The sequence below is a fragment of the Ammodytes marinus genome, assembly GCF_949987685.1.
Source record: "Ammodytes marinus genome assembly, chromosome: 6".
Taxonomy (NCBI): Eukaryota; Metazoa; Chordata; class Actinopteri; order Uranoscopiformes; family Ammodytidae; genus Ammodytes; species Ammodytes marinus.
The window spans coordinates 3704667-3731825 of record NC_137235.1 but is presented as its reverse complement, the minus strand read 5'-3'; the positions used below and the strand labels follow the sequence as shown (position 1 = coordinate 3731825).

General features: G+C 42.2%; 2 protein-coding genes across 2 annotated transcripts in view; one reads left to right on the top strand and one right to left on the bottom strand.

Moving 5' to 3' along the window:
- LOC307252249 (metal transporter CNNM4-like) overlaps positions 1–5321 on the top strand; it is a gene marked incomplete at both ends in the record, with an annotated part of 19688 nt that extends 14367 nt beyond the window's left edge. Inside the window, 6 exons of the mRNA XM_080029887.1 lie at positions 421–511; positions 858–1003; positions 2075–2439; positions 2643–2743; positions 3626–3730; positions 5242–5321. Of these exons, the coding sequence (XP_079886013.1) occupies positions 421–511; positions 858–1003; positions 2075–2439; positions 2643–2743; positions 3626–3730; positions 5242–5321 (888 nt within the window). The remainder of the gene's footprint in view (positions 1–420; positions 512–857; positions 1004–2074; positions 2440–2642; positions 2744–3625; positions 3731–5241) is intronic.
- A 5839-nt stretch (positions 5322–11160) lies between these two features.
- On the bottom strand, positions 11161–26318 carry LOC307251563 (aspartate aminotransferase, cytoplasmic-like). The gene is made up of 9 exons (XM_080028933.1): positions 26085–26318; positions 21231–21412; positions 20205–20328; positions 19679–19791; positions 18814–18918; positions 18063–18213; positions 17307–17472; positions 13666–13808; positions 11161–12512 (listed from the first exon to the last, which is right to left on the bottom strand). Exons 1-9 carry the CDS (start codon positions 26191–26193, stop codon positions 12376–12378), a joined length of 1230 nt encoding a protein of 409 aa, XP_079885059.1. The 5' UTR covers positions 26194–26318; the 3' UTR covers positions 11161–12375.
- Between the last annotated feature and the right edge of the window lie 841 nt (positions 26319–27159).

Below are 27159 nucleotides of genomic sequence, written 5' to 3'. Positions count from 1 at the left end.
TATCTATCTATCTATCTATCTATCTATCTGTCTGTCTGTCTGTCTGTCTGTCTGTCTGTCTGTCTGTCTGTCTGTCTGTCTGTCTGTCTGTCTGTCTGTCTGTCTGTCTGTCTGTCTGTCTATCTATCTATCTATCTATCTATCTATCTGTCTGTCTGTCTGTCTGTCTGTCTGTCTGTCTGTCTGTCTGTCTGTCTGTCTGTCTGTCTATCTATCTATCTATCTATCTATCTACAGTTGTGTTAGCAAAACAGAACCAGGCTCTTACGTTTTAGACATTTGCACTGGGGCTTCTATCTATAAGGACATGCAGGTATAGTCCTTTAGTCGCCCCACAACATTTTGATTGAATGTTTTGATATATAGTATCTTTTATTTGAGTATTTACTGTGTGAGGTGTGTTCTGTTGTTTTTCTTCAGGGGCGAGTGGAGGTGGAGTTTGGTAAAGAGGCGTTGAAGTTTGAGAATGGGGCCTTCTCTTACTTTGGGGTTCCTGCTATCATGCCATCAGGTACAAGTACACACACACACACACACACACACACACACACACACACACACACACACACACACACACACACACACACACACACACACACACACACACACACACACACACACACACACACACACACACACACGATTTCATAATGTTCATGATGATATCTATAAGTACATTTTTTTAACCCTATTCACTTGCAGAGTCCCACCTAGGTCTTCTATTTTAATTTTTTTTAAATATTGCTATTGTTATTTTACTCTTCATTTCTTACCTAAACTGTTATAAATGTGCCTTTATAAATACATTTTACTTACTTGTTTCCCTTGGCCTAAAGTGTGTGTTCCCCTGTCTTCAGTGCACAGGTCCCCGTCTCGTAGCAGTGGTCTGGAGCGCTCTGAGCCGCTGCTGTACGGAGGCAGCATGAGTCAGCTGAACGGAGGGGGGAACGTCTACCTGCCCGACTACTCTGTCAGAATGCTCACACACCTACAGGTCATCAAGGTAACACAAGGACGGCACATTTTAATTTTTTACGTCATTTTTTTGGCATTTTCAAGCTTTATTAGATAGTAAAGAATTGAAATGGGGAGACAGAGAGAGAGAGAGAGAGAGGGGGGGGGGGGGGGGGGTGACCTGCAGTAAAGGTCCACGGGTCAGATTTGAACCCGTGACCACTGCAACGAAGGCCGGAGCCAATATGGTACGCGCTCTATCCACTACACCACTGGAGCGTGCACATGATGTCGTTTATGGATTTTTTCCTTTTTTTTAAACTTTATGTGGTTGTTTTTTTGTTGTTTTTTTACTTTATTAAAGTTGTGATATGATTAACATTGAGCGTCAAACATATAGCATTCCTTCACAGAGGGCTTTACATTCTTTTTCAATGGCATCTGATTCTGATGACCTATGTGTTCAGATACAACCAAACTGGTCCATCTTTGTCTCTTGGGTCCATTGACTTCTTCTTGTCATAGAAAGTGCTTTCCCCCAGTTTACAGTTATATAGTTTTCCTAGCGATCAATGAGAGTATTCGCATTATATATACTATACGATTTTTCTTATTACATTTTCCGAAAGATTCTCAAACAACAAACGACATTGGGATGGAAATGTTAAAGCCCTACTTAACCGGTGGAAATATGAAGGTGTATTGAACTCTTGAGATCCTATGTAGTATAAAGGTGCAAACATTTTAGAAATCGGTTCATCCTAGCCTGAGAAAAGGCAGAAAGAGTGTTTTATGGTCTCACTGTCTAACTCTACATTTTCCCATGTGTTACATCACACATGGTAAAATGTACAGTAGGTTTAGGATTAACAGGACAGCTGGGCCAAGGGAAGACTGAGGGAAGAAAGACCTAATTTGTTATATTATAATAGCGATTTTATAATTCCGGTTCCGTATGGGTGAAGTATTCCTTTAATACCTTTTCAATCTTCCCTCTTATATCCTTCATATTAACACTGGACTCTCCCAGAAGCCGAACCTTTCACCTATTAATCAAACTAACCTCTCGCTAAGTATGATGTAATAATACCCACAATGCCTTTCTGTTGCTATCTGTCAGATCACTCGGAGCCACTACCAGAACGCAGTGACGGCCTCTCGGATGGACACCTCCCCCCAGACGCCCGACCCGGACGCCCGACTGACAGAGGACCGCAGCGGTGGGACGCCGGAGCCTGAGCCTGCAGCCGCCACGGAGCCCTCAGCCTCGCTCCTGAGGCCCCCACAACAGCAGCACCAGGCCCCCACCACTAGTACCACAACCTCCTACCTCATGCCCCCTCCACAGCACACTAGTTCCTCCACCTCCTACCTCATGCCCCCTCCCAGGGAGACCGGCCGGCCCCAGTCAGCCCGCACCAGACAGCAGGCCAGTGTCCCACAGAGCACCTCACTGCTCAACGAGAAGAACCGCATCGTCCGTAAGTATATCCTCGACTCAGAAGAGTTTGTGCCTTTGAAATTAATGGTGGAGTCAGTAATTCTGGAGAATGCTTCTTTTCAAAATCACTTGTTTTCAAAATCAGTGAATATCTCGTCACGGTTGTGTGGTTGTGTGTGTGTGTGTGTGTGTGTGTGTGTGTGTGTGTGTGTGTGTGTGTCTGTGTCTGTGTGTGTGTTGCAGGCAGTAAGTCTGACGGCCAGAGGAGTCCCAGTGACTGTGCGTTCCTCAGGATGGATGGGATCCCGTACATCAGAGAGGACAGAGTGGACCCTCACACACACACCGGTACCAACACTCACTCACTCTGTCTAATGCAAACGCACGCACACACACACACACACACACACACACACACACACACACACACACACACACACACACACACACACACACACACACACACACACACACACACACACTCTCTGTCTAATGCAAACAGCTTATCTTAATGCTTTCTTTCACAGTGGCCCTAGTTGATGGTACATTAATGGTAAATGGACTCCACTTACATAGCACTTTTCCCTGGTTTATCCCAGACTCGGAGCGCTTTACATTGTTTTGTACACATCCACCCATTCACACACACATTCATACACCGATAGCAGCAGATACCACGCAGGGTGCAAGCTAACTACCGGGAGACATTTAGGGTTCAGTGTCTCTTTGCCCAGGGACACTTGGACATGTGGCGGGGGGACGGGGGATCGAACCACCGACCCTGCAACCCAGTGACCGTACCCCATTGTATCCTTACTTCCTGATAAAAGCAATTCAACATTTTTACATCCAAATATTTCCTTAAAGCTACAACTTGCCAAAAGTTGGATAATACAGTATGACGATTTCAATTTTACCTTGTTCATAAACTTTCGTGAGTCATACAGGAGATTTTAATCTATCTCTCTGTCTCCCTCCCCTCTCCCTCTCTCTCCCTCTCTCTCCCCCCTTCTCTCTCCCTCTCTCTCTCCCTCTATCCCTCCCCCCCTCTCTCTCCCTCTCTCTCTCTCCCTCTCTCTCTCTCCCCCCTCTCTCTCTCCCTCTCTCTCTCTCACTCCCTCTCTCTCTCTTCCCCTCTCTCCCCCCTCTCTCTCCCTCTCTCTCTCTCTCTCTCCCTGCCCCTCCCTCTCTCTCTCCCTCCCTCTCTCCCTCTCTCTCTCTCTCTCTCAGATGAGGCCTCCGTTCCCATAGAAACAGACACGTCTCCTTTCATCAGCAGCTTGTCTCTGAGCGGATCGGAGGACACACTCGGCAAGAAACTCCTGCTCAAACTCAGTCAGTCACACACACACACACACACACACACACACAGACACACACACACACACACACACACACAAACAAACTCACACTCACACCAACCTTTTCAATGCATTTCTCTCGGTTTCCCTACTTGGCATTCATTCACATACAAACAAAACCGCCATACTAAACACAAGACACAGAGAACCGCAAACGCATGCACACACACACACACAGACACACACTCACTCAGTCACACACACACACACACTCACTCAGTCACACACACACACACACACACACTCACACGCACACACAGCTTCCTCTCCAAAATCTGCCTCCTACTTAAACTTACATAAGTGTGCCCAATTTGCACTTGGTATTCTCCTGTTGTTTCTTAAAGGAACATACCACTATTTTATAACGCTCTTTCCATGTACTTCATATTTTAGCTATTCGAGGAAGCCATTATAAGCCAATAATAATAATATTGGTGATAATAATAAATACAAACCTGTGTGTATTGCCGTGACATGCTGTTTGGTGCTGAAATACGACTATCGAATGGTTTCATACGTGATAAGTCAAGTCAAAGATTTTTATTGTCAGATCTGATATATGCAAGACATACAAACATCAGAATCAAAATGGCGATTATTTTTTTATTTAACCAGGAAAAAAAACCTATTGAGATTAAAAATCTCTTTTTCAAAGGTGACCTGGCCAAGACAGGCAGCAGCACAATGAACCACAAGTTACAGACAAACAGTTACAGACAAACACACAGGGACAAAATTAAGATAGCACTAAAAAATTAAGCAAATCAATTCACACTGCAACAATCCTAAATAGACCCATTTCTGTAACCAGGAGAAAAAAAACTATTAAAAACACTGACATCTTAGAGAGTCTAGCTCAATTTCCTTCATTTTCGACTTAAAGGCATATCACTGACCCACAGTGCAATAGGAACGATAACATTTTTAAAAATATATATAGAGTAGAATAAGATAAAAATGACCTAAACAATATTTACATTAGATACATCCTAAATACTAAGTAGTGCAAAGGATATTTATTTATTTATTTATTTTGATGAAGCAGTGACTGGTTCTACCTTTATTTCCATTCATAAAACTGGGATCTGATGTGTAAACAAACAGCCATTGCTTATGATTGACATTCCACGCCAAAAATTTTGGATTCTAGGATCGTCTAATAATCGTGTGATCTTGGTATTATCATTCAAATGTTTGGGCGCTCCGGTGGCGTAGTGGATAGAGCGCGTACCATATCGGCTCCGGCCTTCGTTGCAGTGGTCGCGGGTTCGAATCCGACCCGTGGACCTTTACTGCATGTCATCCCCCCTCTTTCTCTCTCTCTGTCTCTCTCTGTCTCCCCATTTCAACTCTGTACTATCTAATAAAGCTTGAAAAAATTATCTTGAAAAAAAAAATGTCAACCAGTCCCCTGTAAGTCAAGTTATTTTATTTTGAAAAGTAAAACACCAACTGTATGTGACGCATTCTCCTCTGTCTGCTCAGGCCACAAGAAGAGGAAAAAATCCCGCGAAGGAGAGAAAACTCCAGAGGACATTTCAGAGCAGCCGCTGGTGAAGACCTAGCAGTGTGTGTGTCTGCGTGAGTGGGTGTGTGTGTGACTGTGTGTGTGTGTGTGCATGAGTGTGTGTGTGTGTGTGCGTGAGTGTGTGTGTGTGTGAGTGTATGTGTGTGCGTGTGTGTGTGTGTGTGTGTGTGTGTGTGTGTGTGTGCATGTGTGTGTGCGTGTGTGTATGTGTGCGTGCATGAGTGCGTTAGTGTACATTTGCGTGCGTGTGCATGCGTGTGTGTGTGTGCGTCAGTGTATGCGTGCGTCAGTGTATGCGTTTGTGTGAGTGTGTGCGTGTATGTGTGTGCGTGTGTTATACAGACCTGAACTCTCCATCATAATTATGATGGTTCTTTAAGATGTTTGTAAAGACGATATGTGGCTGCTATCAGAGTTTTATCTGATGACAAACCCACTCCACACACACCCCCATGTTGGCCATAATGCAGTGGACCCTTCACCAGGAATGTGGATGGAAGAAACCATTTCATTAAAATACAGGGGTGTTAGGGGTTAGGGGCAGCTTTTGGCACTTTGCATTAAACCGTATAGCTTCTCACCTTGACGGGATTTCCGACACTGATGCTCGAATATAAACGAAAGACTTGGAAAGTGAAAGATTTGTTAAAAGAATTATAAAAAATGCTAGTTTTTATACACCACTGTATGATACCTTCTTCACTGGAAGTAAAGGAACGAACGGTCCTAAAGAAATGGATGCAAGACGCCAAAGATGTTTGTTGCTGTTGTTGTACATACTGCACTGGGACATAAAATAAAACTGTCTGCTATATTTTTCGGGCTTTTAATTTGAAAGGGGTTGCTTGATTTACGCTTGATAAAGGTTCTCCGAGGAACTTTCAGTTTTAGTTAATTCTCGCAACCCCTTTGGACAAAAGCGGTAGTGTTTTTACTACGCCAGCTGTTGTTTCTGGGTGAGCGTATATACCCATGACAAAGGCATTAATAAAAATAAATAAAAAAATAGCATTCTTTGCACTGAAGGTCTCGTTTGCTGTTACATGTAATTTATGATCATCAGAGAGAAAATGAGACTGTTTCAGAAATATTTAAAAGTTCCTCGTAGCACCTTTAACAGCTTATAGAAGTTTATTTTAGAGAACAAGCTACATTGCTTTTTTCAAGTCACTTATAATGAAAATTGACCTCACGATCAAAATATTGTGAGTGCTTTTTTATCACTATTGTCAGTGCTGTTGCAGGTTTAAAATATGTTCGATGTGTTTTGATTCGAACACAAAAATAGCAATGGAAGAACACCTTTGTACATATATAGATTGTCTTTTATGCCAAGCTTTGCTAACATTGATCTTACAAATACAACATCTTCACGCTGCTGCTGGCCACTTTCTGTATGAGAGCAATACTGAAAACAATGAATGCAATGTGTGTATAGATTGGCCCTGCAAGATAGTGTGGGGTGAAATAAGGCTGTGTTCGGAAAGCCCCACTAACGTCCTACTCATACTCATTTTGACGTCAATTTGAGTATGTGACGGCTGTGTATGCGAGTTTGGGTAGGCGAGAAATGCCCGGATGAGAACTAACTTCCGGGAAGATTTTGTGTATGGATCGACAGGTTACTTTTCATACTCAACCGTCCCACAATGCATTGCTTCCTTTAAAACATCATGGAAGCAGTATAATAATCTGTATACTTCAGTGTAAACAGTCCGACGAACCTCGCTTACACAATCGATCGTTAAGTAGACAGTATGTAGTATATACATGTTGAGAATGTAGGAGGGAGGACGTTAGTAGGGCTTTTTTGAACACATCCTAAGAGTCAGTAGGTTTTTATATTTTCTCCCACAAAAAAAACCACACACAATTTTTAACGAAAATCTTTCTGAATTGTTGCAGCCTAAATAAAATGAATGAACGTTCTGTTTTCTTTGAAAAGCAAAACATTTGACAACTTCTTTGCCCTGTTTCAGTTTTGAAAAATATACTGCACTGCGTTATATTTAGACTGGTGTATCTCTGGCTTCATCACCTGTTATATTACAATTAATTAACTTATTCTAGATAAATATTTTTTTGAATAATAAAAAAAAAAAAATTATGATGGGGATTTTACATTAATGGCTGTTTTCTGGGAGTCATTTTTTGGCATACTGCAATTGACATGCATGTATTTGGGACATCCTAAATCTTTTTCTGGCATACTGAATAGTGTGGAAGTATGGGTATTGGAACGCAGGGACAGAGTGTTCTAACTGTGTCCCTCAACCTGGAGTTTTTTTTTTCTTTTTTTGGTCTGCGCAGTGTGAAGGGCACGGGATGGGCGGGCCTGGCTCCTCTGACTACATTTGCAGGATAAGATTTGTGCCACTGCAGCACAGAGGAGGTGTGTGTGTGTGTGTGTGTGTGAGAGAGAGAAAGGGATGGGGCGGGGGTATATGGGAAGGGGAAATGCAGATGATGAAGCTGTTATTGGCCTTTTAATGAAAAGCTTGTCACAATTAATCTATTTCATTTAGGTTCCTGCCTGTATCGCTTGAAATATTTTATTTTGGCGGGTCATTCATCCCAATGTTCCCTAATCCTAAAATAATTTATATAGAACAAAATAGGACGTTTTATCAATGTCATGTATGTTTTTTTGGATAAAATACAGTTTGTAAAGTAAACCACACTGACTTGATCTTCATTATACCTTCCTGATGTGTTAACTTTGCCCGATTGACTCATCTCTATAAACCTTTCTGTTGACTTATCTTATGGATTGGATTTTATATAGCGCTTTTCAAGGCACTCAAAGCGCTTTACAGGGTTCCAGGTTCCATTCATTCACACACAGTCATACTGGTGGTGGTAAACTACCATAGTAGCCACAGCTTCCATGGGGCAGACTGACAGAATTATGAAGAAGGAAAATGAAAACCCTCAACATCTGTGTATTTAAATAGGATGCCTTTTTCAGTTCACCTGCAAGTTAGCAAAGAAAGTGTAACTTTGGGCATTTGGATATGTGGACTAGTTTTTTTTCCCTATATATAATCCCATTTTGCTCTGGGTAAATTGATACGCTCCCTATTTTGGTTGTTCTGCATTAAAGCTGGGGTATGTGATTTCATGTTTGGTCAAAATTAACAAGAGCCGTACACATTGACCAATCAGAGCGAGAGGCTCCGATTCTCTGTTCTTATTGGCTGTTGGGACTGTCCATTCACTTTGGCACGACGTTGTTGGTGTGTAGAGCGTGTCAGGGAGGGACCATAGGGGAGGGACCAAAGAGAACAAGTGGAGCGGTTGAGGTATTTGGATTCGAATCTCTATCCCAACTGCCATTTTCTCCCCAAATCCTCCACCCCAGCTTTAAAGAGCAGTATGTGTTTGATTGGAGGTTGCACATCTCAACAGTTTTTGTGGGTTTTCCATCGTACAAAGACACAAATTATAACTTGGGAAATGACAAATCAATAATCATTAAAAAAATATCCTAAATACTGTAATTTAATGTCCTATGGCAGGCAGGAGGGAGGGGTGCTATTCTACCTCATCTCATTGGCTAATGTAACAGGACGACAGTGGAGAGTGTGTGTGAGAGTGAGAGCGTGAGAGACAGAGACAGAGAGAGAGAGTGAGCGAGAGAGAGTGAGAGAGACAGAGAAAGAGAGAGAGTGTGTGTGAGAGAGAGAGAGAATGAGAGAGACAGAGAGAGAGTGAGTAAGAGAGAGAGAGAGAGTGAGCGAGTGAGTGAGTGAGTGAGTGAGTGAGTGAGTGAGTGAGTGAGTGAGTGAGTGAGTGAGTGAGTGAGTGAGTGAGTGAGTGAGTGAGTGAGTGTGTGTGTGTGTGTGTGTGTGTGTGTGTGCTTGTGTATGTGTGTGTGTGTGTGTGTGTGTGTGTGTGTGTGTGTGTGTATAGAGGCCCATTTCTCCTGGGTACAATATAGCCAAACCTGCTGACTCACTTTGCTGCATTGGAGCGCCGGCCGGCCGACCGACCGACCGCAGCCAATCAGCTTCTTCCGTTGAGGTCAAAGACACGAAAAAAAAAAACCTACAATCAAATCTACAACATCCTGCACTGGGATCAGTTACACGGAGACATGTTGTTACTGCTGTAGACCTATCTCCTATTTCTCTGTCTCTCTCACTCTTTCTCTCTCACTCACTCTCCATTGGTTATTTGGTCCGCATATGTTCATCATAAGAAGTCTTCACGTTTCTGTTTCCCTTTTAACCTGTCATTTTTATTCAATTTAAATGTTTTATTTCATTTATTCAAATGTTTTATTTCTTATTCGCTTTTCTAATGTGTTTATTTTATACTTGATGTATTTTAATCTTGCCCCCTGTAAAGCACTTTGAATGGCCTTGTGTCTGAATTGTGCTATAGAAATACATTTGCCTTGCCTTGCCTTCACTATTTTTGCTCTTAGCCAATGTAATATCTCATTTTTGCTCAGTAGGATGTTTAACTGTTTTTTTCCCAGCTCTGTTTTGCTTTATGTAAATGCATTGGGATAGGGATGTGTGGATAAAAAGGGCCTTGGGGAAGAATATGAGAATTTGTAAAATAGAAAGTGACTATGTGATGGTATTTTGCATCAAAATATCACAGACATATAAAAGTTCCACAACATAACTGAACTCACAACAGTGTCCGCTCTTCATTTCACATTCAAGAATAAGTCTGAGGACTTTGGATATTTTTCGGACTGTCAACAAAGACCAAAAACCAACAATGAATTGATTCTACTGACATGTTTTGTATGTGTAGTCAACAGTAGAGCAGGTAAATGAGTTCTCCTGGATTCTAGTTAAGTATAAATTAAGTGACATATTGACAGAAAAATAGATTTGATATAATCAACTAACAATCAATAGATAGATATATATATATATTAACGTCTTTATTAACTGATTATTACGCAAGACAGACGAAAAAGAGACTCACATGAAATTTCATGTGAGAAAGGAAGTTATTCCCAGCAGAAGGGAGTTCTGTATCTCCTAACAAAGAACTACTTGTTCCACTCACTAGCCCAAGGCAGATAGATACAAATACATCCAAGGACGCAAGACGCAAGAAAGAAGACAACCGATGATAAGAGACGTCTATGTAATAACTGGGCATCTGTAACTGAGCTCTCTCTCTCTCTGAACTTCGATGTGATCACCTCAACCTGCCTTGTCAATTTACTTAAATAAATACTGAGGCCGAGATTCCGAATTTTAAACGGCACTCGGCCTGCGGCCTCGTACCTACGACCGAATCACAGCAGCGCTGATATAGAGCGACAACATGCTCCCTCTCATGTGATATTGCTTAAATAGTGATTTTATGATGATAGAACACCGGTTCCGTATGGGTGAAGTATTCCTTTACGCATTAACTAGTTAATGAATGTTAAAGGGACACTGTGTAACATTTTAAGTAATTTATCAGCTAGAATCAATATCCTCATTCATAAATATGTCCTCATTGGTGTAAAATCACCTCTGCCAATAATCTGAATTATCCTCCTGAGCGGAGAATTACAAATATTAATATTACATTTTGTACATTGAGCAGGCAAGTCTTATGGAGGCATCCATGTTTTTGGAATGGCATCAGGTGCATTGTTTAAACATTTGAATTGTTCTTGTCCTTGAAGGCCACTGTAGCTTCTGTTATTATTCTAAAGGGTTGGGGTTACCCAGGGAGCGTTGCATTCTAGAACTTTCTAGATCTTTCTTGATGATGTCATATTACACAGTGTCCCTTTAAGTATGTATTTACTTAACAGTCATTTACTGTACCCTTATTGTAAAGTGTTACTGATTTTTCAGACAGAAGAGAAATACTGAGATTAACTAAATAAAAAAAACAGGCCAAGCTTTGGTTTCAGGTGGTTTATATAATTTATTCCAGTATGAACACACAAACTGCTGTGTGCCATTTCAAACAACAACAACAACAAGAAGAAGAAGAAGACCACATAATGGGAGTGTGTGGTTGTGTGTGTCAGGCTCTGAGGTCTGAGTGGAAGATCACATTAAACCAAAAGGCGATTGTGTAACACAGTAAAGGGCACTGAAGGGTGGACAAGAAACAAATAATACACCAGAGAGAGAGAGAGAGAGAGAGGGAGAGGAGGAGAGAGAGGGGGAAATAGAGAGAGAGGGAGAGAGAGAGAGAGGGAGAGGGATAGAAAGAGAGAGAGAGGGGGGAGAGAGAGAGGGACAGAGAGACAGGGAGAGAGGGAGAGAGGGAGTGGGATAGAATTAGAGAGAGAGGGGGGAGAGAGAGAGAGGGACAGAGAGACAGGGAGAGAGAGGGACAGAGAGAGAGAGAAGAGGTGTTTTGTTCACTGATGGCACAAAGTTGATTGTTGCAAATTTTTTTTCCAACTAACATGATCGTCTACTTAGCTGCACAGGTCCGACAAGGCAACACTTGACAACATCAGGCACATGCTTTAACCTTTAAGTCAACTTGTTAATAAGTCACGGGACACGAAAAATAACCGCTGCCACTCTTGATAGGCTTATTTAGCAACATAAGAAATGTACGGATTGTGCCTTTTTAGTTTGCTGCTTCATATATAGAGTGATACAGATTACAGTAAAAGTGATTTCGTCGTGAGTTTGAGAGGCTTGAAGCTAGACCTCTGAAGTGATTCCATCTATGTACATTAAGAGCGTTTTATTCCTACCACAGACGCACCGTTATCTAATTGTTTAAATGTTGTGGGAGCACTATCACTATCATTTAATTAAAATTCTTCAAGAATCCAGGTGAAAAAAATTGTGACGTGAAATGATTTGGAAATCGCACAAGAAAACAGGGACTCTACGAAATGAAGGGGGGGGGGGAGTGGTTATAAGACATTTTAAACTATTTTTTGCGTTCAAGTGTCGTCCTAAAGTTATTGCACCACCCAAAAGGTTTACACAGCTTCACGTGAGCAAGCTAAAAAATCAACCGTGACGTCCCATTGGTTTAACCGCTGCATTTTTAAACCAATCAGAGTTGAGATAAGCATTGGAGGGGGCGGGACAAAGAGGGAGAACACGTGATATTACTTCCTGTGTTGTGGGCGGAAACAACAGAATTCTTTACTGGAGACTGGCGGCGTCGTGGATGGACTGAGCAACGTAGTCGATGTTCTTGCTGGTGAGGCCACACATGTTGATGCGCCCGCTGGCCATCAGGTAGACGTGCTTCTCTTTTATCATGAACTCCACCTGTTTGGCTGTAACATAGCAACAGACAGAGACACACAGAGACACAGGTCACCAAGAGGGGAGAGGGAGAAATAAGGCTCTGTTACATTAGCTTAATTTTTTTTTTTTTTTTTTTTTTTTGCATTTTCAAGCTTTATTTGATAGTAAAGAGTTGAAATGGGGAGACAGAGAGGGAGAAAGGGGGGGATGACCTGCAGTAAAGGTACACGGGTCTGATTTGAACCCGCGACCACTGCAACGAAGGCCTGAGCAAATTGGTAGCGCCCCGTTATTTATTTATTTATGTAATGCATTTTTAGCATGTTTTCTTAAATAAAAATGTTCTTTTTCAGATTTTTTATTATTGGTTATAGATGTACATGACAAGGAAGGATTAACCCTTTATGATACGCTCTACCCACTACAGAGCGCCCCAACCTTGGGTTCAGTTACAAGGAAAACTGCCTGAAATTTGAGCCAACTAATTATATTATGTCATTCGTATGTAATGTAACTTCACATTTTTCAGTTCTACACACAAAGAATTTCAAATACTAACAAATGTGCCAATGTATCCTCTTTCAAACAGATAACAAACTAAACCAAAATGTGTAATCTATTATTATTATTATTATTATTATTATTTTATTTTTGTATTATTATTATTTATTTATTTTATCCCCTTTTCTTTTATATATATATGTATGTATATAACTTTAATTATTATTTTCTTTCAAACTTTTAATTGTCTGCACACAACAAAAAACAAAAAAGTGTAGGCTGCTGTTATTTTTTTTATTTTTTTTAACCTTTATTTATACAGGTATATCCCATTGAGACCGAAGACTCTTTTTCAAGGGAGACCTGTTCCCATTCCCACGTTACCATTCACACACACACATTCATACACCGATAGCAGGCTAACTATCGACAATCACACGAGGCAAGGTGGGTGAAGTGTCTTGCCCAAGGACACAACAACCATGACACAAGTGGCAGGGCGGGGATCGAACCTCCAACCCTTTGATCATCAGCCGACCCACTCTACCAACTGAGCCACAGTCAAAATGCTGTGAACAATAACAGTAAGATGACAGCCTACCCTATTTTTGCTCCTGAAATAAACTATAAAACAAATTAAGAATAAACATAAATGAATGTGTATTTTTTCCTTCTACTCACGGTTGAGTCCGGTGAAGCTGAACATGCCTATCTGCTGGGTGATGTGGTCCCAGGTGCCGGGTGTGCCCAGAGCCACTAGCTTACTCTTCAGCTGATCCCTCATCAGCAGCACACGGTCAGCCATGGTCTTCACGTTACCCTTCCTAAAGAGAGACACAATCACAGTTTAAAGCTGGGGTATATGATTTCTGATTGGTCAAAGTTAACATGAGCGGTACACTTTGACCAATCAGAGAGAGGCTGCGATTGTCTGTTCTTATTGGCTGTTGGGACTGTCCATTCACTTTTGCATGACTTTGTTGGTGTAGAGCGTGTCAGGGAGGGACCATAGGGGAGGGACCAAAGAGAACAAGTGGAGCGGTTGAGGTATTTGGATTCAAATCTCTATCCCAACTGCCATTTTCTCCCCAAATCCTCCACCGCAGCTTTAATATCTCCCAGAGGATTTTTTAAAGGTAACATATTATGCACTTTGCTGTCAATTTTATATGGTCCAAGTAGTCCCTAATACTTATTTTTTTAGATGTTTGCTGAAAAACCCGTTCGGATCATTTATTGTAGCAAGCCTCTATACCCAGATTGTCCTGGATGAGCTGTATTTCTGCGATCTGGCTGGCCCCTCCCACCTCTCTGCCGGGCTTTCTTTATATGGCCATGGAGCTCTCCCACCGTCTCTGCCGTGCTCTCGCGATACTAGAGAGACACTGCGTGAGTCGTGACTGCGAACACAGTGTTGTTACCCAGAGGCTCCGGGCTAAGAGAACAGTTTGACATGACCTGACATGATTAAAACCAGTGAAAACAGTAGCTTCAAACAGTAGCTTGATTTCTACAGGAATATCTTCCCATCCTTTGTCATGTTAAAAACGAGTAATTTTCAGACTGCTGTGGGGAGTATAAACGGCGTGTTATGAGCAAAACTTGGTGCTAAATCAGAAGCTACATGGGCGCTAACGCTAAAAATAAGACTCAGACGATAAAATAAACTAAAAGTACCACACAAATCAGTGAAAAAAATATATTTAAAATTGACTTCCACACTATTAAGTTACAATCCTTTGTCCTATTAAAAACGAGTCATTTTCAAACTGCTGTGGGGAGTATAAACAGCGTGTTATGAGCAAAACTTGGTGCTACATCAGAAGCTACATGGGCGCTAACGCTAAAAATAAGACTCAGACGATAAAATAAACTAAAAGTACCGCACAAATCAGTTCCACTTCCACACTATTAAGTTACAATCCTTTGTCCTGTTAAAAACGAGGCATTTCCAGACTGGTTTGGGTAATAGAATTATGTTTTTATGAGCAAAAGCTGAATGCTTGTCCCAAAGCTAAATAGCTATACACCAGTCAGGCAAAAATACCAATAAAAACATTCCTTTCAGTTTCACTGTTTGCAAAAACCCACAAGTAGCTTCCTATCCGTTGTGTTATTAAAAACGAGGCATAGACTGCTGTGGATAAGATAAATTAGTGGAGTATGAGCAAAAGCATTCTGTGTTGGTGTATGTAACATTCAGGCTGTAGGCTACGCTTAGGGGGAAAGCAACATGGCTGTCGCTCAGAAAATTTTCCAGGGGAAAATCTCGTGGAATCTCATGGGATCTCGGCCACGGGATCTCGGGCCGTGGACCAATAAGAAATGGGGGGGTGGGGTTATCATAGACTTTTTTTTTATTTTTTTTTTTTTATCATAGGCTACTGCACGGTGGAAATTTCTGGTTACTAATGTGGGGGGGGAAGCATCGGAAGCATGGACATATATAGAAAATATGGGGATGTGGCTGTGCCGGCTGTGACGACATAGCCGGCGAGAATTCTGACTGGAGTAAATTGGGGGGGAGGGGTGGGGGTTTCAGAAAGGGGGAGAGTGAGAAAAGGAGAGATTGTTATTTTTTTTGATATTTTGGCAGTCTCTAGGCACACCGTGGCCCCATGGATATGTTAGAACACATTTAAAAAGTGCATTTAGCATAATATGAGACCTTTAAGATCAGGGCTGTACAGTGCGACAGTTTTGATCGCATTTGCTACTGAAATTGATCACGTGCGATGATGAATACAAATCCATTCGCACTCATGCGACAGGTTGATAATGAGGAGAGGCTGTCTTTGAAACACAGAGGAGCGCTGCACAACACTGCTTAGAGGGCTCTACATTAACACTGCGGGTAAATGAGTCTTAGGCAAGTAAGTTATTGAGTCCACCCTTCACTTTGGCTGGTGAAAGATATGTCCTCGCGATCTGTGCTCGTGCAGCGATTCTACCTATAAAAACTTCACCAACGGCAATTACCGGAAGGAGACGGCACATTACCGCAGTTAAGTTAGCGCGTGTACAAACAGAGCATTTCCTGTGCGCCTTCACATTAAAAGCCTGTTACTAGCCAAACGTGAGTTGACTTTTATTTTGAAGCCGGTAAGAACAGGAAGTTAGCGCTTTTTTCTAGCTTGAAAGGCAACTCATTCAGCTGCAGCGAGCAGTCAACAGTAGCCTAGTCTATTTACAAAGTTTTAAATAAGCCACTGAAAAGCTACTCCCAACACATTCACAACAACCTATTTAGGCCTAATGTATCCTAAATTGTACCAATATGTATACTTATTTATTTAATAGGCTATGTTTAATGTTTTAAAGTTTGGTTTTAATTAACAGAAGCAATTGGCAGGTTAGATTATTTTTTCTAAATTGCAATCAGTGCACCCCTATTCATTTTTCCATAATTATTACTACACACACTAGGATATAATATGAGTTGAGAATCTCAAATGAGACCAAGATGACATGCTCAAAGGTAATTAGAGCAAAATGCAAGGGTTAAGGTTATGCAAGTTTTCAATCATACTTTGTGTGCTACCAAATTTATTTTTGTGCTACTGAATTTTTTTGCTTGCTAGCACCAGTGCTACCACCTAAAAAAATAAGCGTACAGCCCTGTTTAAGATACATTTTCGGTATTTTCTGCTTTAATTAGACAGTTTGAAGGAACAGAGTTGAAATGGGGCAGAGAAGGGGATAACATGCGGTCAGCCATGGTCTTCACGTTACCCTTCCTAAAGACAGACACACACCAAGAGACTTAATGCCACTGTTTTGTTTTTTTAAAGATAATTATTCTTCATGTCAAAGTGTCCCTGGGCAAAGAGACATTGAACCCCAAATGTCTCCTGATAGTTAGCTTGCACCCTGCGTGGTATTTGCTGCTGCTATCGGTGTATGAATGTGTGTGTGATTGGGTGAATGTGTACAAAACAATTTAAAGCGCTTTGAGTCTGTGAAAAACCAGGGAAAAGCGCTATATAAGTGGAGTCCATTTACCATTTACCAGTTTAGTAGCAGGGGGACAGAAGTTACGCATTATGCTCATACTAACAGGCTCTAACTCTTGACTTTTAGGAGCATAGTACGAGGTGTAACACATATCAGCATAATTCATAGTATTTTTAGTATGACACCTGATGGTTTTAGCAGCGTACCATTCCTCATTGGGGGGGGACAGAAGTTACACGCTATAGCTTTATGCTCATACTAACTAACAGGCTCTTACTCTTGACTTTTAGGAGCATAGTATGAGGTGTAATATGTATCAGCATACTACTACTATGGTAGCTTTAAGCTCTTACTACCAGGCTCCGTACCATTCAGCGAAGAGCTCGGGGCAGTTGAGCGTCTTGCCGACGATGCGAGCGCCCTGAGACGGAGGGTTGGACCAGGTTGTCCTGACGATCTTCTCCATCTGAGACAGGATGCGCGTCAGGTTCTCGTTGTCCTTGGCAACAACGGTCAGGTTGCCCACTCTCTCGTCTGAGCACAGAAAGGGATGTCACATGTCGTGTTTAAAAATAAACAATAAACTGTTTTTTATGGTCGGTTGAAGTGACTACAAGGCACTATTAGTTGGGGGGGGGGATGTAGCTCAGTGGGTAGGGTGGTCGACCCACAACTGCAAGGTCGGTGGTTCGATCCCCCGTCTCCCCGCCACATGTCAAAGTGTCCCTGGACAAAGAGACACTGAACCCTAATCTGCTCCCGATAGTTAGCTTGCACCCTGCGGTAGCTGCTGCTGCTATCGGTGTATGAATGTGTGTAAGTCGCTTTTGATTAAAGCGACTGCTAAAAAAATTACATGTAGATTATGTTGATTCTAGCGCCCTCTTTGGACAAAAGCTGTAGTGTTTTTACGACACCAGCGCCTGCTGTCCTAAATGTCTTTGCTAGCACCGGTGGCGTTTATAATAGGTATATTAAAATTGCGTTGTTTTCGCTGATGAGTGTGTGTGTGTGTGTGTGTGTGTGTGTGTGTGTGTGTGTGTGTGTGTGTGTGTGTGTGTGTGTGTGTGTGTGTGTGTGTGTGTGCGCGTGTGTGCGTGCGTGCGTGTCCCCCATGTACTCACTGTAAAGGCCAAAGTTTTTGGAGAAGGACTGGGCTACAAACAGCTCGAAGCCCTCGGCCACAAAGTAGCGGATGGCCCAGGCGTCTTTGTCCAGATTGCCTGACGCAAAGCCCTGGTACGCTGAGTCAAAGAACACAAACAGGTTCCTCCTCTGGAAGACAAGACAAGATAACATGTACATAGAACATGGTAAGGAACAACAATAAAAGATGTGAAGACACCCATAGAATACAAGTGTCATTTAAGAACACATAATATATACACACATATTTTTCATTAAAAGGTGCTCTGAGGAACTTTTAAATATTTCTCATTTTTCCTCTGATGATCACAAATGACATGTAACAGCAAAAGAGACCATCAGTGCAAAGAATGCTATTTTTATATAGTTTTTCTTGTCATGTGTACGCTCACCCAGGAACAACAGCTGTCGTAGCCTCAACAATACCACTTTTGTTCAAAGGGGGTGCAAGAATTACCACAAACTGAAAATTCCTCAGAGCAACTTTAAAGTAGGATTCCCTTTAATAAGATGTGAAAATAGCCAAAGCAGAAAAATAATGATGGGCAGTTTGCCATTTGTTGAATTTAAACAGTCCCGAACACATACTGTATGCTATTATATGCTTAAACAATGTGGCTACAGCACATGTTTTACTTAACATTGACAACATGTAACAGAATGTGTTAAATGCCGTTGAACTAATTTCTATAATATCGATAAACTAAAGCCACAGGGTCTTGTCCTCACCATCATGACCTCAGCGATCTTCTTCCACTGGTCCTGTGTGGGGTCTGTGCCGGTCGGGTTGTGAGCGCAGGCGTGGAGCACAAAGACTGAGTGTTCTGGAGCTTTCTGTTGAGGGAGGATGAGTCAGATCAATTTACCTTAATAACCAGATTACAATCATTTCAATCAGAGGCTAATATTACACAATATTATCACAATATTTTTGAGGGCGGCTGTGGTGAAGTGGGTAGGGCGGTCGACCCTCAACTACAGGGTGGGAGGTTCGATCCCCCGTCTCCACCGCCACATGTCGAAGTGTCCCTGAGCAAGACACTGAACCCTAAATTGCTCCTGATAGTTGGGCCTGCTATCGGTGTGTGAATGTGTGTGGGAATGGGAACAGGTCTCCCTTGAAAAAGGTTGCGTTCCGAATCGCATACTCTTTCTTTTTTCTATTCTACATACTACATCCGACGATAAAAAGAATCTAGTTAGGATGCAGTAGGCATACTATTGGGACATACTTTACTCTCTTATTTCATCATAACATTGCGCCTTGATCTTGCCTTTTGCTTTTATATCCGTCGCATCCCCGTTTGTTTTCATATGGAGGCTTCGTCGATGTGACGTCACTTCACGTGCGCACTGGATTGTGGGTCAGAATCGCCCAAATAGGATGCACTTTTCAACACTAACAATCTTGGCCGCATGAAGTAGGACATCCGGGTACCTCTAACCATCCTAAAACTGGCCACAAGAATCGGGACATCCTAAATCTTTTTTCTACATACTATATAGTAGAAAGTATGCGATTCGGAACGCAACCAAAGAGTCTCTGGTCTCAATGGGAACTACGTGTTCCCCTACCATCCCCCCCCCCCCCTACCTCCAGATCATCCATCAGCCCGGTGAAGTCCAGGCCCCGGTTGGCAGCATCCCAGTAGTGGTACGGCCGGATGTCCTTGAACCCAGCATCAGCAAACACAGCGTTGTGGTTCTCTGGGAGCAAGAAGTTGATTGTTGGAGATGAATAAAAATCTAATCAAGTTCATTTATTCTTAAAAATAAAAGAGAAAAATTCAAACACACAATAAGGTGTTTCAGGCTGCAGCAAGTTCAGCAAGAAATGTTGAAAAATATTAAAAGAGAAAAAAATGAATTATTCGAGTGAGTGAGTGAGTGAGTGAGTGAGTGAGTGAGTGAGTGAGTGAGTGAGTGAGTGAGTGAGTGAGTGAGTGAGTGAGTGAGTGAGTGAGTGAGTGCGTGCGTGCGTGCGTGCGTGCGTGCGTGCGTGCGTGAGTGAGTGAGTGAGTGAGTGAGTGAGTGAGTGAGTGAGTGAGTGAGTGAGTGTGTGTGAATGAGTGTGTGCGTGCGTGCTTGGGTGTGAGTGAGTGTGTGAGCAGTGCACTGACCCCAGGTTGGCGCGGAGACGTAGATGGGCGTGGCCGTGTTGTTGACTCCGTTGTGCCAGCGACGCAAAAACTCTGCTCCGATCCTCAAGGCTCCGGTCCCACCAAGACACTGCACCCCTCCCACCTGACAGAGAGAGAGACAGGAGGGTGAGACAGGTTAAACACCCCTCCCACCTGACAGAGAGAGAGACAGGAGGGTGAGACAGGTTAAACACCCCTCCCACCTGACAGAGAGAGAGACAGGAGGGTGAGACAGGTTAAACACCCCTCCCACCTGACAGAGAGAGAGACAGGAGGGTGAGACAGGTTAAACACCCCTCCCACCTGACAGAGAGAGAGACAGGAGGGTGAGACAGGTTAAACACCCCTCCCACCTGACAGAGAGAGAGACAGGAGGGTGAGACAGGTTAAACACCCCTCCCACCTGACAGAGAGAGAGACAGGAGGGTGAGACAGGTTAAACACCCCTCCCACCTGACAGAGAGAGAGACAGGAGGGTGAGACAGGTTAAACACCCCTCCCACCTGACAGAGAGAGAGACAGGAGGGTGAGACAGGTTAAACACCCCTCCCACCTGACAGAGAGAGAGACAGGAGGGTGAGACAGGTTGTCCTTAAAGACCTACTTCACTGGTGGAAATATGAAGGTGTATTGAACTCTGAGATCCTATGTGGTATAAATGTGCAAACATTTTTGAAATCGGTTCATCCTAGCCTGAGAAAAGGCAGAAAGAGTGTTTTATGGTCTCACTGTCTAACCCTACATTGACATCTGAGTCAGACAGAGTAAGTAAGTAAAATGTATTCATATAGCGATTTTCACAGACAGGGTCACAAAGTGCTTTACAATCTGCATAGAAAATAAAAGCATAGTAAACAATTCATCTAAGAATACAATTCATTTAAAAAAATACACAACAGATCAAATTAGCAGCATATAAAAGACAAAAGTATATACAGAAAAGAAAAGGAAAGGCTAATTTTGGTTTTGGCCACTGTGTTTTGAAATGCGCGGTTTTCACCTCACCCTGTTCTCCTTTATGGCAGCGCTGTCGTCTCCCAGGGCAACCTTAGAGGAGGCGGACCTGAACTCTGGCAGACCGAGGATGGGCAGGTACTCGTGGTTCAGGCTGTCGTCCTCTACGATCAACTTCTCAACCTTCTTCACCACAGGCAGCACCCAGGGCAGACAGTCATCTGTACGGTAAGCTGCAAGGGACATAAAGCACAAGACACTCTTTAATATATAGGTTGCGTTCCAAATCGCATACTTTCTACTATATAGTATGTAGAAAAAAGATTTAGGATGTCCCGATTCTTGTGGCCAGATGTAGGATGGTTAGAAGTACCCGGATGTCCTACTTCATGCGGCCAAGATTGTTAGTGTTGAAAAGTGCATCCTATTTGGGCGATTCTGACCCACAATCCAGTGCGCACGTGAAGTGACGTAACATCGACGAAGCCTCCATATGAGAACAAACGGGGATGCGACGGATATAAAAGCAAGAGGCAAGATCAAGGCGCAATGTTATGATGAAATAAGAGAATAAAGTATGTCCCAATAGTATGCCTACTGCATCCTAACTAGATTCTTTTTATCGTCGGATGTAGTATGTAGAATAGAAAAAAGAAAGAGTATGCGATTCAGAACGCAACCATACACTCATCTAGTATGGTAAGCTGCAAGGGACATAAAGCACAAGACACAATTAAGTCCCAGCTTATGACCCACTTGAAACTCAACTGAAAACGAAAGCCAACCAATATGAGTTGAGTTTTTCACTCCTTGGCCTCTTTCCACTGTTGTTTGTCTTATCGTATATTTGTGTGTGTTTTTATCCATTTTCTTTTTGTCTTTGGTCAACTATAAATGGCTTGAATGGTTTTTAAATGTGCTATAGAAATACATTTATACTTGAACAGGCCACACAACCATCTCGTTCAAACTCTAACACTCGTGACGGGAATGCAGAAAGTCAGTCACAGTTTCAGGACTTCAATCTGGAACAACCCATGCAAATATAAATTGATTTCTTGCAACATTTTGTCTGCAAAGAAACTAAAAGGCGCAGTTGCATTTTTAACATGTTTTGTTTCAGCAGTGTTTCCCCTACCATTATACAGCGGGACTCCCCGCCAGGCCAGCGGGAAATTTTTTATTTATTTTTTTTTATTTTGTCTCCGCGCAGCGGCGCGATGCGCGTGTGCATTCGGAGCGCACATGTCACACAGGGAAACTGACGAGAAAGAACCTTTCTTTATAGGTCCATGGCAGGAGCATGACTAGCCAGCAGACATTACACTGGAGATATTTAGGACTCAGTAACAGGGAGTTGAACAGGAAAAAGTGCTGAGCAAAACTTAGAAAGTTAAAGTGCTACGTCGCTGTGGCAACCAATCTGTATCAACAGCTGAGACAGCGCAGCGAGTTATCTTGAAAACAGCAGGCTATTGTAGCCCTACAAGCTTTATTTTTTGGTATTTTCAATGCTACTTTATTTTTAAGTTTTAAATTGAGAACTAGGCTACATGAAATATAATGGTCGGAATACAAAATGTTGCTTATTTTGCACATGTTGATTGATAGGCTAATCATGATGTGTAGCCTAGGTTCATTCATCTATTTTAAATTAATATTTGATAAATTAAAGAAAATGTTTCATGATCCAGATGATTAATACTAGACAGGACATACCTGCAACAGCCTGAAATGCTAAAGGTTAAGAGAGACAGGAACAGAGCAAGTCAGTGTAGGACGGAGACAAAAGTAATGCAACACACTCTCTGAAGGTCAGCCTTGTGTGTGTGTGTGTGTGTGTGTGTGTGTGTGTGTGTGTGTGTGTAACATATTTGACTCCTTAAGAACTCGTGCTGCCTCATACTGTATGTAGATCCCATGCTGAGCTGTATCATGTATCAAGCCTTCACCACAGCTGTAGTCAGGAGGCCGACACACACACACACACACACACACACACACACACACACACACACACACACACACACACACACACACACACACACACACACACACACACACACACACACACACACACACACACACACACACACACACACACACACACACACACACACACACACACACACACACACACACACACACACACACACACCTCAAGAAAGGGTCTAAAAAACAAGTAGCTTTGATGCCTTTTGCTCTACTGGATATATTTGGTGGTCGACAAAATATTTGAGGGTCCAGCCAAACGAGATTAAAAAAAATCAGTATGTAAACGGCAAATCTGTTATAAGACTTTTACAACAGAGTTCAGGGGTCAAACTGCACTGTGCCTTGCCTCATAGCAGTCAGTGTGTGCCGTGATATCTCCTGTTGATTGAGCCATTGCCACATAGAAGATCACTGCATTACTATAACTCATGTATCCCGTTAACCAGGCTGAAAAACCGCTATAGATACACGTCTAGGTTAAGACGCCATTGGTGCAACAGCCTGTATATATACAATAGGCCAATATGTAATTTAAAGGTGCAGTGTGTAATATGACATCATCAAGAAAATTCTAGAATGCAACGCTCCCTGGGTAAACCACCCCTTTTGAATAATAACAGAAGCTACAGTGGCCTTCAAGGACAAGAGCAATTCTAAATGTTAAACAATGCACCTGATGACATTCCAACCAACATGGACGCCTCCATAAGACTTGCCCGCTCAATGTACAAAATGTAATATTAATATTGTAATTCTCCGCTCAGGAGGATAATTCAGATTATTGGCAGAGGTGATTTTACACCAATGAGGACATATTTATGAATGAGGATATTGATTTTAGCTAATAAATTACTTAAAATGTTACACAGTGTCCCTTTAATAATGTCTATGTATTTTTGTATATCCTTTTATACTGTATGATGTGTTATATGGACCTGTGTCTGCAATAAAGCTTTATTCATTTTAAGGGCTAGGGCTGAAAAGTGGTTTTTCCTGCTATTTGTTGCTTATTATTTTACTGACCCAACTGGTTTTTATGGGCACACACACACACACTGATGTGTTTTGGCAACGAGATGCAAAAGTTCAGCTGAGATCCGAGGCCATGTTGCAATATAGGACAGAGTGTGTGTGTGTGTGTGTGTGTGTGTGTGTGTGTGTGTGTGTGTGTGTGTGTGTGTGTGTGTGTGTGTGTGTGTGTGTGTGTGTGTGTGTGTGTGTGCGTGTGTGTGTGTGTGTGTGTGTGTAGGTGTGTGTGTGTGCGTGCGTGCTTGTGTTGCTGCAAGAGGGGGTCGAGTCACTAGAACAACTAGTAAGGATGTTGACTGGTTGCATTGCACATTTTTGTACTAGATTAGATTAGATTTACTAATAGAACTAACAGACTTTTACAGAGTTTAACAGCCTGTAAATATACAGTAATTTCAAATCCTGATGTTCCAATGTTGAGAGGCGGTTTAGATGTTGTCTTGGACTTAAATGCTTAAAGGAATACTTCACCCATACGGAACAGGCGTTCTATCATTATAAAATCACTATTATAATAAAATGAATGAGGTTTTTCTTCCCTCTGTCTTCCCTCGGTCTTCCCTTGGCCCAGCTTTCCTGTTAATCCTAGCCCTTACTGGTGATGTCACAGTAAGGAAAATGTAGGGTTAAGACAGTGAGACCATAAAACACTCTTTCTGCCTTTTCTCAGGCTAGGATGATCCAATTTCATTTTTTTTTTGCACATTTATACTAAATAGGATCTCCGAGTTCAATACAACTTCATATTCCCACCGGTGAAGTAGGTCTTTAATTTTCTTTTATGACACACCATTATCTGAAGTCATTAAACTGATAGAGATGAAATAAATGAATACAGACAGACTCCATTGGCATCTGGCTACGGCTGTTAGGTTCACGTTATGAGAAGGATGACATGGCATTTAATTCAAATACTTATGTAAACTGTCATTGGGAGAACAAGGGCATAGGTGGACTGGACAAATACCAACATAAAGCCGCTATATATAATAATTAGCCTAAAACATATTCATTATGTCACAGCAAAAAAATATATATAATATAATAAATCATATAGAGTACAAGTTATAACTGCTTATAGACTAGTCAGATCTCTAATAAGCCATGCCTTGGTCATTTAAAAAAATTAAGAGACCAGTCTGGATTTTTCTTCAATCTTCATCTCTACATAACTTATTGAAAATGCTCTTTAATGACAAAATGTATTGGAATTTGGTAGAAATGTTGTCAGTAGCTTATATTATAAAACCAAAATGTTCATTCTACTCAAACATATGCCTATATAGATAGTAAAACGAGAGACACCGAACATTTGGAGTGGTCTCAGAGCTGTATGTGCATTTCATTCTGCTAGTGCGTTAAGCTGTCAAGAGATGCTGCATCGATTTCACCATTTAAACAGTGACTAGTTTAGGCACATAGATTGTAGGCTATATTACAATATAACTGTTCTGCAGAGTTTGATGCGTTCACGGAGCCGGTGATACAGTGGGACATGACAGAGATACACCTGCAGTGAATTAAACAACATGACAAACTGCCCCCTATTCTATTTTAACTGTTTTGAGAGGGTTAAAGGGTGAGAGAGAAAGTCCCGAGACGTTGCTATGGCGCTGACAGGAGAAGCTACATATTGTCAACACCATCTAGTTAGCTTCGGTGCTAGCTTGTAGCGAAGGTCATGTTGTCCACAGCGCTACTAATAGTAGATAGCATGACGACACGAGCACCGCGCCACTCAAAGCTACAGCAATACGACAGCAGCGTTTAGTTTTTGTTCGGGGTAGATTAGTTTAGCTGACTCAATGCTACAACCAGAGCTAACTTAGCATCAGCTTTTAGCATTAGCAGACACTGACAGGCAGCGCTACCATCTCTCACCTCCGACTCCCAAGTTAACCTTCTGCGCATGGCTGTCCTCCCTGAAGTCAGCGGTCAGCTTGAAGACAGCCACCGGGGGAGCCTGGGGCACTTCGCTGAATATGGACATGGCTGAGTTTGTTTGGACGAAGTAGTAGGGCGGTGCTGGAGCAAAAGGCAGGCGGAGGAGAGGAGGTAGATAGCGGGCTAGAGAGAGCGAGAGAGACGGGGCCTGGGTTCACCTTCAGCGGGGAGGCTGGAACATGGAACAGACAGGAGCACCGTAGAACGAGGCGTCAACGCGATAGCCAATAGGAAGGCACGTAACCCCTGACGTCAAACCTGAGCGAGCCAATGAGAGAGCCGGAATGGAACCGATACAATATAAGTTTTAAACTCGCATATTTGTTTAGTTTTAGTTACAGTTTTTATTTGTCATGTGCACACAGCAATCGTTTGAAATGAAATGCTTGAGTTTTAGGGTGCCTGCAACAATGCAACATTAGAAAAATGCATAAAAAATTAACAAGCTAGTGGAGAAGATAGATAGATAGATAGATAGATAGATAGATAGATAGATAGATAGATAGATAGATAGATAGATAGATAGATAGATAGATGGATGGATGGATGGACGGACGGACGGACGGACGGACGGACGGACGGACGGACGGACGGACGGACGGACGGACGGACGGACAGACAGACAGACAGACAGACAGACAGACAGACAGACAGACAGACAGACAGACAGACAGACAGACAGACAGACAGACAGACAGACAGACAGATAGATAGATAGATAGATAGATAGATAGATAGATAGATAGATAGATAGATAGATAGATAGATGGGTGCATTGTAGACTATACTTCATGTGGGCTATTGATGAATATCTGACCGGCTGCAGCATCTAAAACCAAACCCTGGGATCCGCCGCTAGAGGGCAGTGTGACCAAGCAGTGGGACACGCTGGAATGTGCAGAGTCAGAATGACTATTGGTTTAAACCTGCAGTGTGTAGAATGTTGGGTTTTATTTCCTAGCATATTTTGTAGAAAGTAATTATAATATCCATAAGTATATTTAATTTAGTG

Bases quoted from the DNA above. Each gene is read 5' to 3' on its own strand.
- LOC307251563 (XM_080028933.1), bottom strand. From the start codon at position 26,193: ATGTCCATATTCAGCGAAGTGCCCCAGGCTCCCCCGGTGGCTGTCTTC. The intron at 13,809-17,306 runs GTACGGAGCCTG...GTCTCTCTTTAG, and splicing joins CCCGAGCTCTTCGCTGAATG to GAAGGGTAACGTGAAGACCA. The intron at 12,513-13,665 runs GTGAGTAGAAGG...GCTATGTTACAG, and splicing joins CAGCTTCACCGGACTCAACC to CCAAACAGGTGGAGTTCATG.